The sequence below is a fragment of the Colossoma macropomum genome, unplaced genomic scaffold (assembly GCF_904425465.1).
Source record: "Colossoma macropomum unplaced genomic scaffold, Colossoma_macropomum, whole genome shotgun sequence".
NCBI classification, from domain to species: Eukaryota; Metazoa; Chordata; class Actinopteri; order Characiformes; family Serrasalmidae; genus Colossoma; species Colossoma macropomum.
The window spans coordinates 27008157-27020362 of record NW_023494803.1 but is presented as its reverse complement, the minus strand read 5'-3'; the positions used below and the strand labels follow the sequence as shown (position 1 = coordinate 27020362).

The window sequence follows — 12206 nt, the reverse complement described above, 5'->3', positions numbered from 1 at the left end:
TTCATTATAGCGCAATGCATCAGCAGGTGGAGAACAATATTAACCAATAATGTCTTGTTTCTACTCCACCTCCCACAATCCCCTCCAATCATAGAGCAAACACACTCAGCTGGCTCAGATATCCTCCCTAACACAGCAAAATACGTCACAGTATAAAAAGAAAATGTGTTATGATCTCCAGTCACGTTGACTTTAAACTAATACTCACAAAACATGCAAACTATGTCAGGATGTACTAATAGATCTACAGATCTGTACACGTATTTAAAATAATTCAGTCAGCATGATGATCAGTAACTCATCTGTAAGAGTATCCACTTCCATTAAGCACTGCAATGCAGGTAACCGTGTCTCAGGTTTGTTGAGACACACGCATGCACACACATACACACACAGACTCACACATGCACCCACACATGTCCTTTCCTCTCTAAAACCCCTCGCACATGATTTATTCACAGAAGCAGCTTCACAGAGCTGCTATAAAAAGCTGTGGCATCAGGGGCTGCAGTGTGTTTGCTTGAATCACCAAAGGGAGCAGACGAACACGTGTCAGAGCTGGCTGAGCTCAAGGCTAGGAGGAGTGCAGCACTCTTTCAGCAACGGCCTCTAACAGATGTCCAGTCCTAAAGGCTTCCGCTGTCTCTGAACCCAACTGGACCTGATTATTCACATCAGGGTTCGGACATCATTGGTCATCATTCAGGAGCACATTTCACATTTGGGTTTCACACTTTTAACAGATTTTGGCCTATATTTACAGCTTCTTTATTATTTCCTCTCTACTTCGTTCTTCTTCCCTCCTTTCATTACCTTAAACCTTAGTCAAGAGTTACGTTTACACTACGTTTGTTGTGCTATACTATTCAAATAGTCATAGGTAAAATCAGACTGTGTTTACATTCAATTTACCTTATTTACCAGCAGCTTTGAGTCTACACAACCTCCATCTTCCAAGTAGGGTTGTTTCATAATAAAATATCTCCTCTTCTACTTACAAACACATATGTGATAGGAAAAGTTTAGAGTCTGCACTTTAAATACTTTCTCTGTTTGTTTCAATAAAGCACAAGTGAGAAATTATTCATATGGAAATATGCAATGTTTCTGTTTCACCGACAACAGACTTCACAGACTTACACAATTTTTAACTTGCCATGCTGGAGGCATTCATTGGTACTGAGGTCCAAGAAGCCAACACTTGTGCAAACATGGATATGAATGAAGTAGAATAGCTGGTTCAGGTTGAGTTTTGTGGGGCTATAGTTGGGTTCGGATTCTGATATGACACTGTGGGTCAGATTGGGTCAGCAGAAGGTTCTCAGGCTATACTGGCTCTCAAAATTCAAGATTTCTGGCCCAAGTAAAACTCTACTCTGGAACAGGCAAGAGTCCCATGTTGCGTTAAGAATGCACAAGTTCAGCTGAAAGATCTGTGACTGATGCAAAATTTGAAAAGTCCTCTCTCTGGCCCAAGGGCCATGCCAAACGCCACCGCTCTGTCTATCCCCATTCAAACCGACAGTCAGCATTCTTTAACTATTCATAAAGACACTGCACTACATTCATGCACACAGCCTGAAAGCTTTCTTTTAATAGGGAAAATCTGAGGCCTTATAGAGTTATTAATAGCAATAGTCCATGTAAGCGTTTTTAGTTGTGTTATTTCACTTTCCCTTATGTAAGAGATTTAGATAGCAAATTACAAATTTAAGACATAACTGAACACTCTATGCTTTGGTGGGAAAATCTAACGTGAAGTACAAATGTTGACTACAGCTGCACAATACCAACAAAGTTTTTAAAATATGCCTCGTAATATGTTATTAATATTGATGTAGCTTGATTAGAGATCAAGCTAATCAAAAATATTACATATGTTGGATCATATGACTGTCTTGATTTGGGCTAGGTATCTCAGGACCAATACCAAGACTTTGATACATATTCCTGAACAGTAATTTTTTCACTACCTTCTTTTTAATTATAAACCAGTAGTGGATGTGGTTTAAACCAGAAATGAGTGTGAGGTGCCAGAAGAGGATATATTTACTCACTAGGCCTGTAATGCAATAATGACAAACAATGTATTGTTCTGCCATAATTATTACTAGAAACTACAACACCAACTGCAAAAGGCTGTCCATAAGTTGATAAGAAACGGATGAGCAGTGTTGTAACATAGTGGGCAATACTACTGCCCTCCACACAGCAGAATGGAGATAGACTGCCCTGCACCAACACACCTTGCTCCACCAATAAGAGCCCTTGGTCAGGGCTCCTAACACTACATATGCCTACACTTGTAAAATGATTAAACTATAGGTCACACTGGAGTGTATGCCAGATTAATAAATGTAAATATGTATACAGAAGCCAGCATGTGTCAGCTAGTGCAGCACAAGCCTCAAACTAAAATGTTGTTTCATATAGGCAGCATTGACTACACACTATTTGGTAGAATGCTCAGTCATAATGTGGCACTTTGAAAACACGAAAAGCACCCAGGGTGATTTCCCATTAGGGATGGATGACAAAGTCAAAAAGAGGACAAAGAGACAAGAAGAAAACCCATGAATGAAAAGCCTCAGGTTTTGGAGCTATAGTATGTTATGTAATCATCTCAGTGATCATTTCTTCTCTTGTTCTGGCTGTGATGTTTCAGTGTGGTGTGAGGAGAGTGAGCCTCAGGCCCCAGCAACTGCACTACCACCCGTGCCCTCCATTACATCATCGGACTGTTCTGCGCTGAGCGATGTTACAGCCTGACTGATTGCTGAGGGGATTAGTGGAAGAGACAGAGCTTCTCAGAATGACAGGTTAACCAGCATGACAGGATTGGTCAAAACTAAGAGAGGAGAACTTTTGCTGTGACCTAATCAGATCAGTCACAGCTCCAGTCATTAAGGAAGGGAGGGGAAAATTGGCTTGCTGACATATAGGAAGTAAATCATACTTATACAGAACTCAATTTTTTTCATTTACTGTGTCCATTTAAAGATGCATTTTGTGAATTTCAGGGTCTAAGTAGTTGTTTCTTGATGGGAAAAATGGCATTTTCAAAAATCACCTGATTATGTAATGGAGGGCACGGGTGGTAGTGCAGCTGTGGTAAACATAAATGTTCCAAAAACGATTTGCCATACATACATTTTTCCCCCAAATGTCACTGGAATGTCTGAATTACAAAGTCAGAATTTGAAAATTGCTTTACATTGCTTTGCACTGAACTGACATTATAAGGCAACCTTGCCAAAATACCCCATGCAAATCAGCAGATGTTAGTTGTGGTAGTTAAATGCCTTAGTAACCTGGAGTTGCTGGTGTAACTGGTGTTGTTATATAATAGCATCAAACCTAATTAATAGACTTACTGTTCAAGTGATGTCAGTTCAATGCACAGAAGTGTTAGCTTGCCTGTAGTAGGGATGTAGCATTATTCATATTTTGACTACTAAACGACCTCATAAATCAGAGGATCCAGCGATATTCGGAAGATAAATGCACATTGGACAAAAATATGAGGTTTCTAATACTTTTATACTATATACTATTTTTTATACATTTTTCTGATATAGGTTTACTCTCTATTAAACAGAGCTTGTCAACACCTGTACCACCTGTACCAAGAAAGACACAAGCTCCTCAACCAAAGGTAAGGCAGCTTCGCTGTTTACCTCATCTTCAGCAGGTGTTTCATCCACCTTCCTTCACAGAAAGGGAAAAGGTCACCCCATCTTCAAGTAATCTGGCAAAATGATACATTTTGGGTCCATGCTGCTACAGCGATGAAGTCAGCAGTACATGTTTTCAAAATAAGTGGGGACCCTGGGTGCCAGTAATCTCTCCTATTCCAGTACTTATCAGAAACAGAAAGAACAGGGAGTACATTTTATGGATGAATTGACAGATATGTTATCTTTTATTTCCATAGATTTTGATCATTTTGTTATTGTTGGTGATTTTAACATACATATTGACAATCCCAATGACCATTATGCCAAGGAATTCTGTTCCATATTGGACTTTTTTGGACTCAACATGTGATTGTGAGCACACACTGTCATGGTCATGCTCTGGATGTGGTTATTTCAAAGGGTCTCAAAATATCAGCCACTGTTAAAGATGTCGCTTTGTCAGATCATTACTGTGTTTTCTTTGAAATATGGACCTTACTAGACATTAAGAGACATCTGCTTTAATAAAAGGTTTATAAATGACAACACAGCTACACTTTACATGAGCAAAATGTGCTCTGCACCTCTGCATCTGCTTCTGTTGATGCTTTGCTGGATAGCTCCAACAAAATTGTCAGCGTTATAAATGAAATTGCACCAGTTAAAGTTAAAAACATACCATGCCAACAAAAAGCACTATGGAGGAATGCTACTACAGTTCAAGCCCGAAAGAGAGTTTGTAGGAAGCCTGAGTGCAGATGGTATAAATCCAAGCTTTAGGTCTACAAAGAAATCTTCAAAGATAGGCTGCATAATTGCAACACAATAATGTGCAAAGCTGGACAATTCTTCTTCTCCAGCATTATCAACAATAATATTAACAACAGCAAAATCCTCTTCGCCATGGTCAACAAACTAAGTCACCCACATATATGCCCCTGAACTAGAATCAACTGAGAGAGTTAATGAGTTCGTATATTTTTTAACAGCAAAATCCAGATATCAGGCAAGCCCATGTTCTCTCCATTACCATATAAAGATATCATGGTTAAAATGTCTCAGTTTAGTGCTACTAATAATAAAATTCTAATCGTCATCTCAAATCACCCACTTGTAGTCTTGACACGTTACAAACCAACTTTTTAAAGAATGTGTTTCACTCAATAGCAGCACACATACTTCAGATAGTAAACACCTCACTCATGTCGGCATTTTTCCTAACACATTAAAAGCTGCAGTTGTGACGGAACTGTCCTCAAATTGTTCTGTTCATACCTGCAAGGAAGGGATTAATTTGTCAAAATAGAAAATAATGTCTTTGAAAGAGTGCCAGTGACCTGTGGTGTCCCCCAGGGTTCAATTCTTGGGCTGCTCTTATTTAATTTATACATGTTTAATACACATACAATTTATACATGTTTAATCTCCTTGATTTACTTTGTAAGTGCCTTGAGCACATCACTTACTGGATGAGACAAAACTTTCTGCAAATAATAAAAAACGAAACAGATTATTTTATTTATGAATAGCAACGAGAGGCACAGACTAGCTGTCTATCTGGACTCAAGAGCCCTAAAATCTAAGGAACTAGCACTTAACCTTGGTGTATTAATGGACTCCGATCATAGTTTTAGCCGTCAGGTCAAAGCAGTCACTAAATCAGCATTTTATTACCTTAAGAACATCGACCATGTTCAACAAAAAGAGATTTTCTGATTAAACCAGACCTGGCAAAACTCATTTGTGCCTTTATTTCTAGCAGGACTGATTACTGTAATGGTCTCCTAACAGAACTCTCAGATAATTAGAAACTAGCCAGTTAGTCCTGCTGAAAATAAAGACTAAAAAGAGCCCTGACACTAGACACTTTTAAATCAAGGCTTAAAACATTGATATTTGAGCAGGCTTTCAGCTTAGTTTAAAACACTGTTAGCTTTAGTGCACTTCTCTCCTGTGACGGCACTTTATTATTCTAATTACATTTTTTATTTTGAATTTAAATTTTAAGGATTCTTTTCTTCTTTTAAAATCTATTGTTTTAATCATGTTTTATTTGCTATTCAAATTTGAATCACTAATATGAATTATCTTTGTATTTTATGATTTGTAAAGCACTTTGAATGATCACAGTTTATAAAAGATGCTATAGAAATAAACTTGCCTTGCCTTGCTTTGCCTTCTCAGAATCAGTAGTTAGAAATCTGAAGATTTTCAGCTTTGTTTGCTGTGTATATACAGTATCAAAACTTCTTTTTAAAGACAGTATCACAATCTTCATACACTGTAAAAAAAAGTGCATCAGTTCAGCCTTAAAGTTATTTCTTGTAGTAACAAATAATTTAACTGGTTCTATTCCACTTATGTAAATACTTTAAATGAAACAATGCAAAATTAACAAAAATAACTTTTTGCAATGTATGATTGAGTAAGAAATTGAATTTAAGCTATTGAGAAATCTAAAAGCAACTGTTTACAAGACAGTTGTGGAATGAGAAGCCATCCTCTGGTATTTGGGTCTGGTATTTGGTCTGCATGAAATCTCACACCATACCAAACTCCCAACTACTCCAAAAAGCTGCATTCCATGCTAAAATGGCCTGTTACATGTTAATGATGAGGTCCAGGTATTCCAGACTGCTTGGTCAAATCCAGTAAGAGCTGTGGTTCAGCTGACTGATGCACCTCAAATCGATCTCAAAGGGAGCCGATCACGATCTCCATGTAATTGCTTATGCGACGCCTCACTCACACAGGCCTTTCTGTGTACTCAAGGTGTTTTTCTTCAGGGAATTGATCTGTGCAGTGGACAGCAGAACCCAATCACTAAGCATCTATGTGATTAGTGAAGCAGTCATATTCAGGATCCTCATCAAAACTTAACACATTTTAACACAGAGACCTCTATGCTAAATGAAATCTGTTCCATTAATCAAATATATGATGATCTGGAAAAATATCAAGGGTGTACATAACCACTACCCACAGCAGTTCACATCGGAACCCAAATGCATTGTTGTTTACATGTAGAATAATATATAGCTTAAATATTACACTGCAAATAGTGCATTAGAAAAATGGTGGCAAAATGAAAGTTAAGCACAAACAAAGGCTGATGTCAGGGGTTCCCAAACATGGGAACAAATACACCAACAATGAACCCATATGAAGGTAATGTTGGAAGACTTTTAATATGCTTCAAAAACCATTCAGCTGATATATTGTTGAGTGCACTGAACAAATAATGGAACCCTTTGCGATGTCCTATCTATGTAAAACCAGACTCGGCCTTTATTCAATCTGAGTATCATTCGAAGCTGAATGTGACATGCACCATTTCCTAATGACTTTGAAAAGTTGCATCACAAAATGCAAGCATGACTGGTGCGTAGGTGCAAGAAATATTCCTTTGTTGCTGCATCACATATTTCTGACTGTTACAGACAAGATTAGCTGTTCAAAGGTGACAATAATCCTGAATCATAAATCTGAAATCTAAAGAAGATGTTAATATTTTTCATATCAGTAATTTAGTAATCTACCAACTATTTGTATGATTAATTGAGTAATCAGAATTCCATAATTCCAAAGCATTTCAAAATGCTTTAAAATGGACTCAAAGGGGAATTCCACTGAATTTTCACAATTTCTACATAGTTCAATTGTTGAAATGAAAACAAAGTCATTCAAAGTGGTTTACTGTAAAATGGTGCATTACAGACAAACTTACAGACTTACAGATTTCTTTACTGTTGTGTTATAGGAACCAACGGTTGGGTGTTTTCAATGCAAATGTAGGCATTTTACTTACTACCCAAACCCATCAATGAACCCACACATGTCTTCAACATCTCAACGACCTTTAACTAGTGATATATTGGTGAGCTGGTCATGCATTATGCCATAAAGCTGAATGAGAGAATAAGAGGTGATGAGTTGTACATCACACTGTGTATATACAGTATCAAAATTGCTTTTTGAAAGCCTGTATCACAATCTTCCTACACTGTAAAAAATTGTGTGTCAGTTCAGCCTAAGTTAGTTAATGTAGTAACAGGCAATTTAATTGGTTTTAGGCCATATTCTTATCTCAGAATTAAAGTAAGACTATGACTCAGGAATCAGATAGTGTATTCTTAACCATTTCATGTCATAACTCTTCAGATGTCTGGATCCTATCTAGTTGCATTGGTAAGTTTCTCTAGAACAAATCATTTCACATCAAACCACTCTGAATGTTTTTATTTATGTCTTACCAATTTAATTATGCAAAAATTTTGGAAATCTGTGGAATTCCCCTTTAACTGAATAATAAACCATGCATAGACTTTCAAAGATTCCAGAATACTTTGCTGGGAAAAGATAAGCCAGGAAGCCATTTAAAATAAGGCTTCTTTAAAAATATCTATAAAAAAAAACAAAAAAATGCATCTAAATGGGTCAATCATTTTATTTTTTACTATATGACAGATCAGTAGGTAAATTTAAAATAGGCATTATTGTCATGCAAAGTGCCAATTAATCAGTGACAATTCACTGAAAAGGTAAATTAGAACCAATGTTTTCAATCGAATAAGTGAGTTGAAGCGATAAATCGTGACAGCCTTAATCGAAAGGGGTCACTGGAAATGTATGTTCTTTTGGATCATTTCCCCAAAGTAATGAACCCCTGGCTTATAGAATTATAATCTGTAGTAAAGCGCACATTTTCTCTTACCTTCAGCTGCACCAGATGAACGTCCACATGTTTGTTGAGGCTGTCCTGCTGGACGGAGTGAGTGAGACCTCTCACTCTATCCGTTGTGGCTCTCAGCCAGGTCTCTATCTCCGGCAGGTGAAGCACCACCTTCCAGTCTGCTCCGGTGTGAAGGGGAGGTGGTTTCTGGTAACTCCGGCAGGGGTCCCGGCCCTGACTCATCCCATCCCCGCTGCTACTGGGCCCACAGGGGCCTGGCTGCTCCTCCTTCGGACTGGACTCCAGGGTGGGTGTGACAGAGGTTATCATAGGTGAGGCAGCCTCACTGGCAACCGGTGACACTGCGATGCTCATGGTGAAAAAGCACTAGATCCTTCTGATGGGGCCTTCTGAAAGAACTGACAGGAGAAAGAAAAGGGGGAGAGGGAACAAGGGAAGGAGGGAGAGAAAGAAGCACATGAATGAATAACTAAAAAGCTGCCAGATTATGTTTAATATATGAAGGGGAAAGCCATGGGGGTAATTTAGGATGCAAATCCATTGGCAGTCCCTTTGATGCTCTGCTTGTGTAGAAATTGGCCGTCACTCGCCTGTTGACACATTAGAGAGGCCCGAAATGGAAAAGACTTTTATCTCAGCACTTTTCAGCAAAGAGGAATGTCTGTATGCATGTATTTCCCACTACACCTCTTCTCTCTTAGCACCAACCAACAAAGACACATAAAACACCAAATAGTGGCATGTGGTTTCAGTAGTGTCTTGCGCAAGACACCAAGAACGTTTATATTCATCTGTCAAAAGCTCAGCAGTGAGGCTACAGGCATCAAATCCTCTCGTGCACTCACACTTTCTGATTAGCTCTCTCCATTATCACCAGGCTTCACTGATGCCTCTTCCCTATGTAATTCTCCAGAATTAATCTGCATTCAGTAAGCAGATGTCTGGTCTGTTAATACTCGAGTTGTGTGATGAAAGAATGAGCTACTCGTTAATCTGCCTAGCCTGGTGCTTGATGATCTCTCTGGTATCTCCCAAAGAGACTGGCTGTTCTGTGACGAGACAAGGCACATAGACTGAAAATAAAATATATGGATATTTATATGATACAGCCAGACATTCTTCAGCATAAACATGAAGTCATGCTTGCTCTCTGTTTATACCTCATGAGAGGTGGAAATAGTATTTGTTGTTAAATGTTACTGTGGTTTTGGCCTTTGCTATGCTGACATATGCAAGGCTGCAATAAATAAAAGAACCCTCAAACCAATCACAACGTTACTCACTGTGTGCTGTAAGAATCCATATGAGTACTTCTGTTGGTCTTGATAAATTATGTAAAGTAATTGTATAATCCAACAAAATTCGGTCAATATAATACAGGCTAATCTTCAACCATATTTGTTTTTTTGTGTTTATTTTTACCTAGTTTTCTCCTTAATTTAGTTTCAATTCTGCCCTCTAGCTAGATCTCCCCCATTATATGATGCTGCCAAGCTGAGAAAGTGATGGCTAGCACATGTTTCCTCTGACACATGCATCTTTTTGGAACTGTCACTGGAGAGCTCAATACACTTGGAGGACAACACTACCTGACAATTCTGTTGTGTCAGCTAACAGGTAGCACTGGCAATCATCGTGCCGAAAGAGAGTAAGGCCAGTTATCTTCTTTTGGGCTTCTGGCCACAGACGGCTGTGACATTGTTGGGATCCAACTCGAAATCCTCTGACAACAGGGTGACTGCATTCAGGAGCCCCTGACAGATCAGTTTTTAATGTACTGCAAAGCAACCAAGACTACAACAAGGGCAGATCATTCCTTTTCTAGAAAAATGCTTCCTCTTTACAGAGGAAAAGCATACTCCTTGTAAGTGTATATTGGCTTGTGGCTAGTATGTTAGCTTGGGGCTAGTGCATTAGCTCAGTTTAACATATTAGCCCATGGTTTGTGCATTAGAACGAAGCAACAATGGCATGTCCACTCATCTGCACACATATGCTAGTTCTCGGTCATTCAGTGTAACTACAAAACAAATGTGTTAAATCAGATTTACTGTACTTACAGAATTTTTAAAATCATTTAAAATTGAAAACCATTACATATAATCCCATTAATAGTACTTTGCCCATATTACCATACAACTCACTAATCATGCATGTGTTGTTCACAGCCTACAGCAGTCCATAAAGCACGTGATCAACTGCATGTGGTAAACTAGTATGTATCTATAATATTATATCCTGAAATTATGAGAATTCTTTACAGAGAACATTTCTGTGGCTTCTTCTTCTCTTTTGTTCACTTTCACTTTCTCATCCAGAATAAACATGGTCTCTGACACTGTGCTAAAAAGAAATGCAATCATTGAACTCAAAGTGAAACTGCTCTTCTGTACAGCACAGTGTAAAAGTGAAGATGACTTGCAATGAAGTAGACATCATTGCAGGTCACTTCTAGCTTCCTTGAGACAAAAACAGTAGCAATGATTCAGCTGATGACAGGCCCACAGTGCAGCAGGCTATTATAAGGTTATCTCTTCCACATTATTCAGTGTTGAATATCTAGGCCAACCAATGGTCTAGATGTGCTACAGGAAATCAATATATCCAGCCAGCCTGTCTGTATGACCATTTTAATATTCACCCTGAACACTCAGCTCTGCAGTCACCTATAGAAATGGACCGATCAGATGAATTATTCGGCTAATATGACTTCCTGACATTTATACTCCATCTAAAGTTTGCTTTATTTTTTCCAGCTAGTTAAACACATGGATGACACTGGTGGAACTGATTTAGCAGCAGACATTAAATACAAAGGGCAGAGAGACCACAAGAACAAATGAGTTCAAAAACCCATCTATAACTGTTGCAGGTACAGTATCACTGTGGAATCAGACTGAAACATCTGTTTACAAGAACACAGGCTAACATGCCAAGTTTCCTGTCACTCTATAATAAAGTAGTGCGCAGTACTGATAAAAAATTCTACATTTAAACAATTTCAAAATATATCACAGTATCAGGTGATAACATTTGCATAAACAAAAAAAATGAACTCATACTTCATGTTTACTGGTACTCTGTGCTAAAATCCATTTTATGAAAAATTATCAAGATTGAAACCATATTCCTAGAAGGGGAGCGTGCTATTTATTTAGTTTGTATATATTTTAAACTGTTCAAAATTATCTGAAGCACCTGAAAAATGACATACATTGCAATTAACAAAGATATGTTATTTATCCATACTGCTAAAACTAAAATATATCAGTATCGTGGTGGGACACCAATACTTGTACACCGGTACAGATATGATATATTACACAGAACTAGCTCCCAATACTCTGCCTAATTCCCAGCATGATGTAACATGATTCTTCCTTTTGTAATGAAAAGTCCAGCTGTTCTAAGCTGCAAATGTGTAGTATGACTCAGTTCTATGCAGAAGGACTTGGCAGAGCAAAACGTACCACAGTCCTGTTCAGTAGAGGCCAGCCTCATTCTGCTTTCACATATCCCTCCAGCCTTAAAAGGAAATCCTGGATGCTCTAGTTGTCTGAAGAGCATAAACTCCATCCAGTCCCCAGAGAATGAAACTGCTCTTTCATTCCTGCCTTTGCCTCTCGCCCTCTTGCCGAGAGAGTGACAGCCACAGCGTGGCACTGCTATTACCCGCATGTGTGTGTGAGAGAGACAGAGAGAGACAGAGAGAGACGGGGGGGGGTGGAGAGAGGTAGAGAGAGGGATGGGGAGACAAAGACACAGAAAGAGAGAAAGAGAGAGATGGAGGAGTGTACTGAGGGGAGGGAGAAAAAGCCAAGCCTATCAAATCTTTC

At 38.6% G+C, this 12206-nt stretch overlaps 1 protein-coding gene across 1 annotated transcript in view; it reads right to left on the bottom strand.

Moving 5' to 3' along the window:
* akap6 (A kinase (PRKA) anchor protein 6) overlaps positions 1–11950 on the bottom strand; it is a 126903-nt gene extending 114953 nt beyond the window's left edge. Inside the window, exons 1-2 of the mRNA XM_036593532.1 lie at positions 11841–11950; positions 8392–8768 (exon numbers count right to left, since the gene is read on the bottom strand). Coding sequence (XP_036449425.1) covers positions 8392–8724 — 333 coding nt within the window. The 5' untranslated portion in view covers positions 8725–8768; positions 11841–11950. The remainder of the gene's footprint in view (positions 1–8391; positions 8769–11840) is intronic.
* Between the last annotated feature and the right edge of the window lie 256 nt (positions 11951–12206).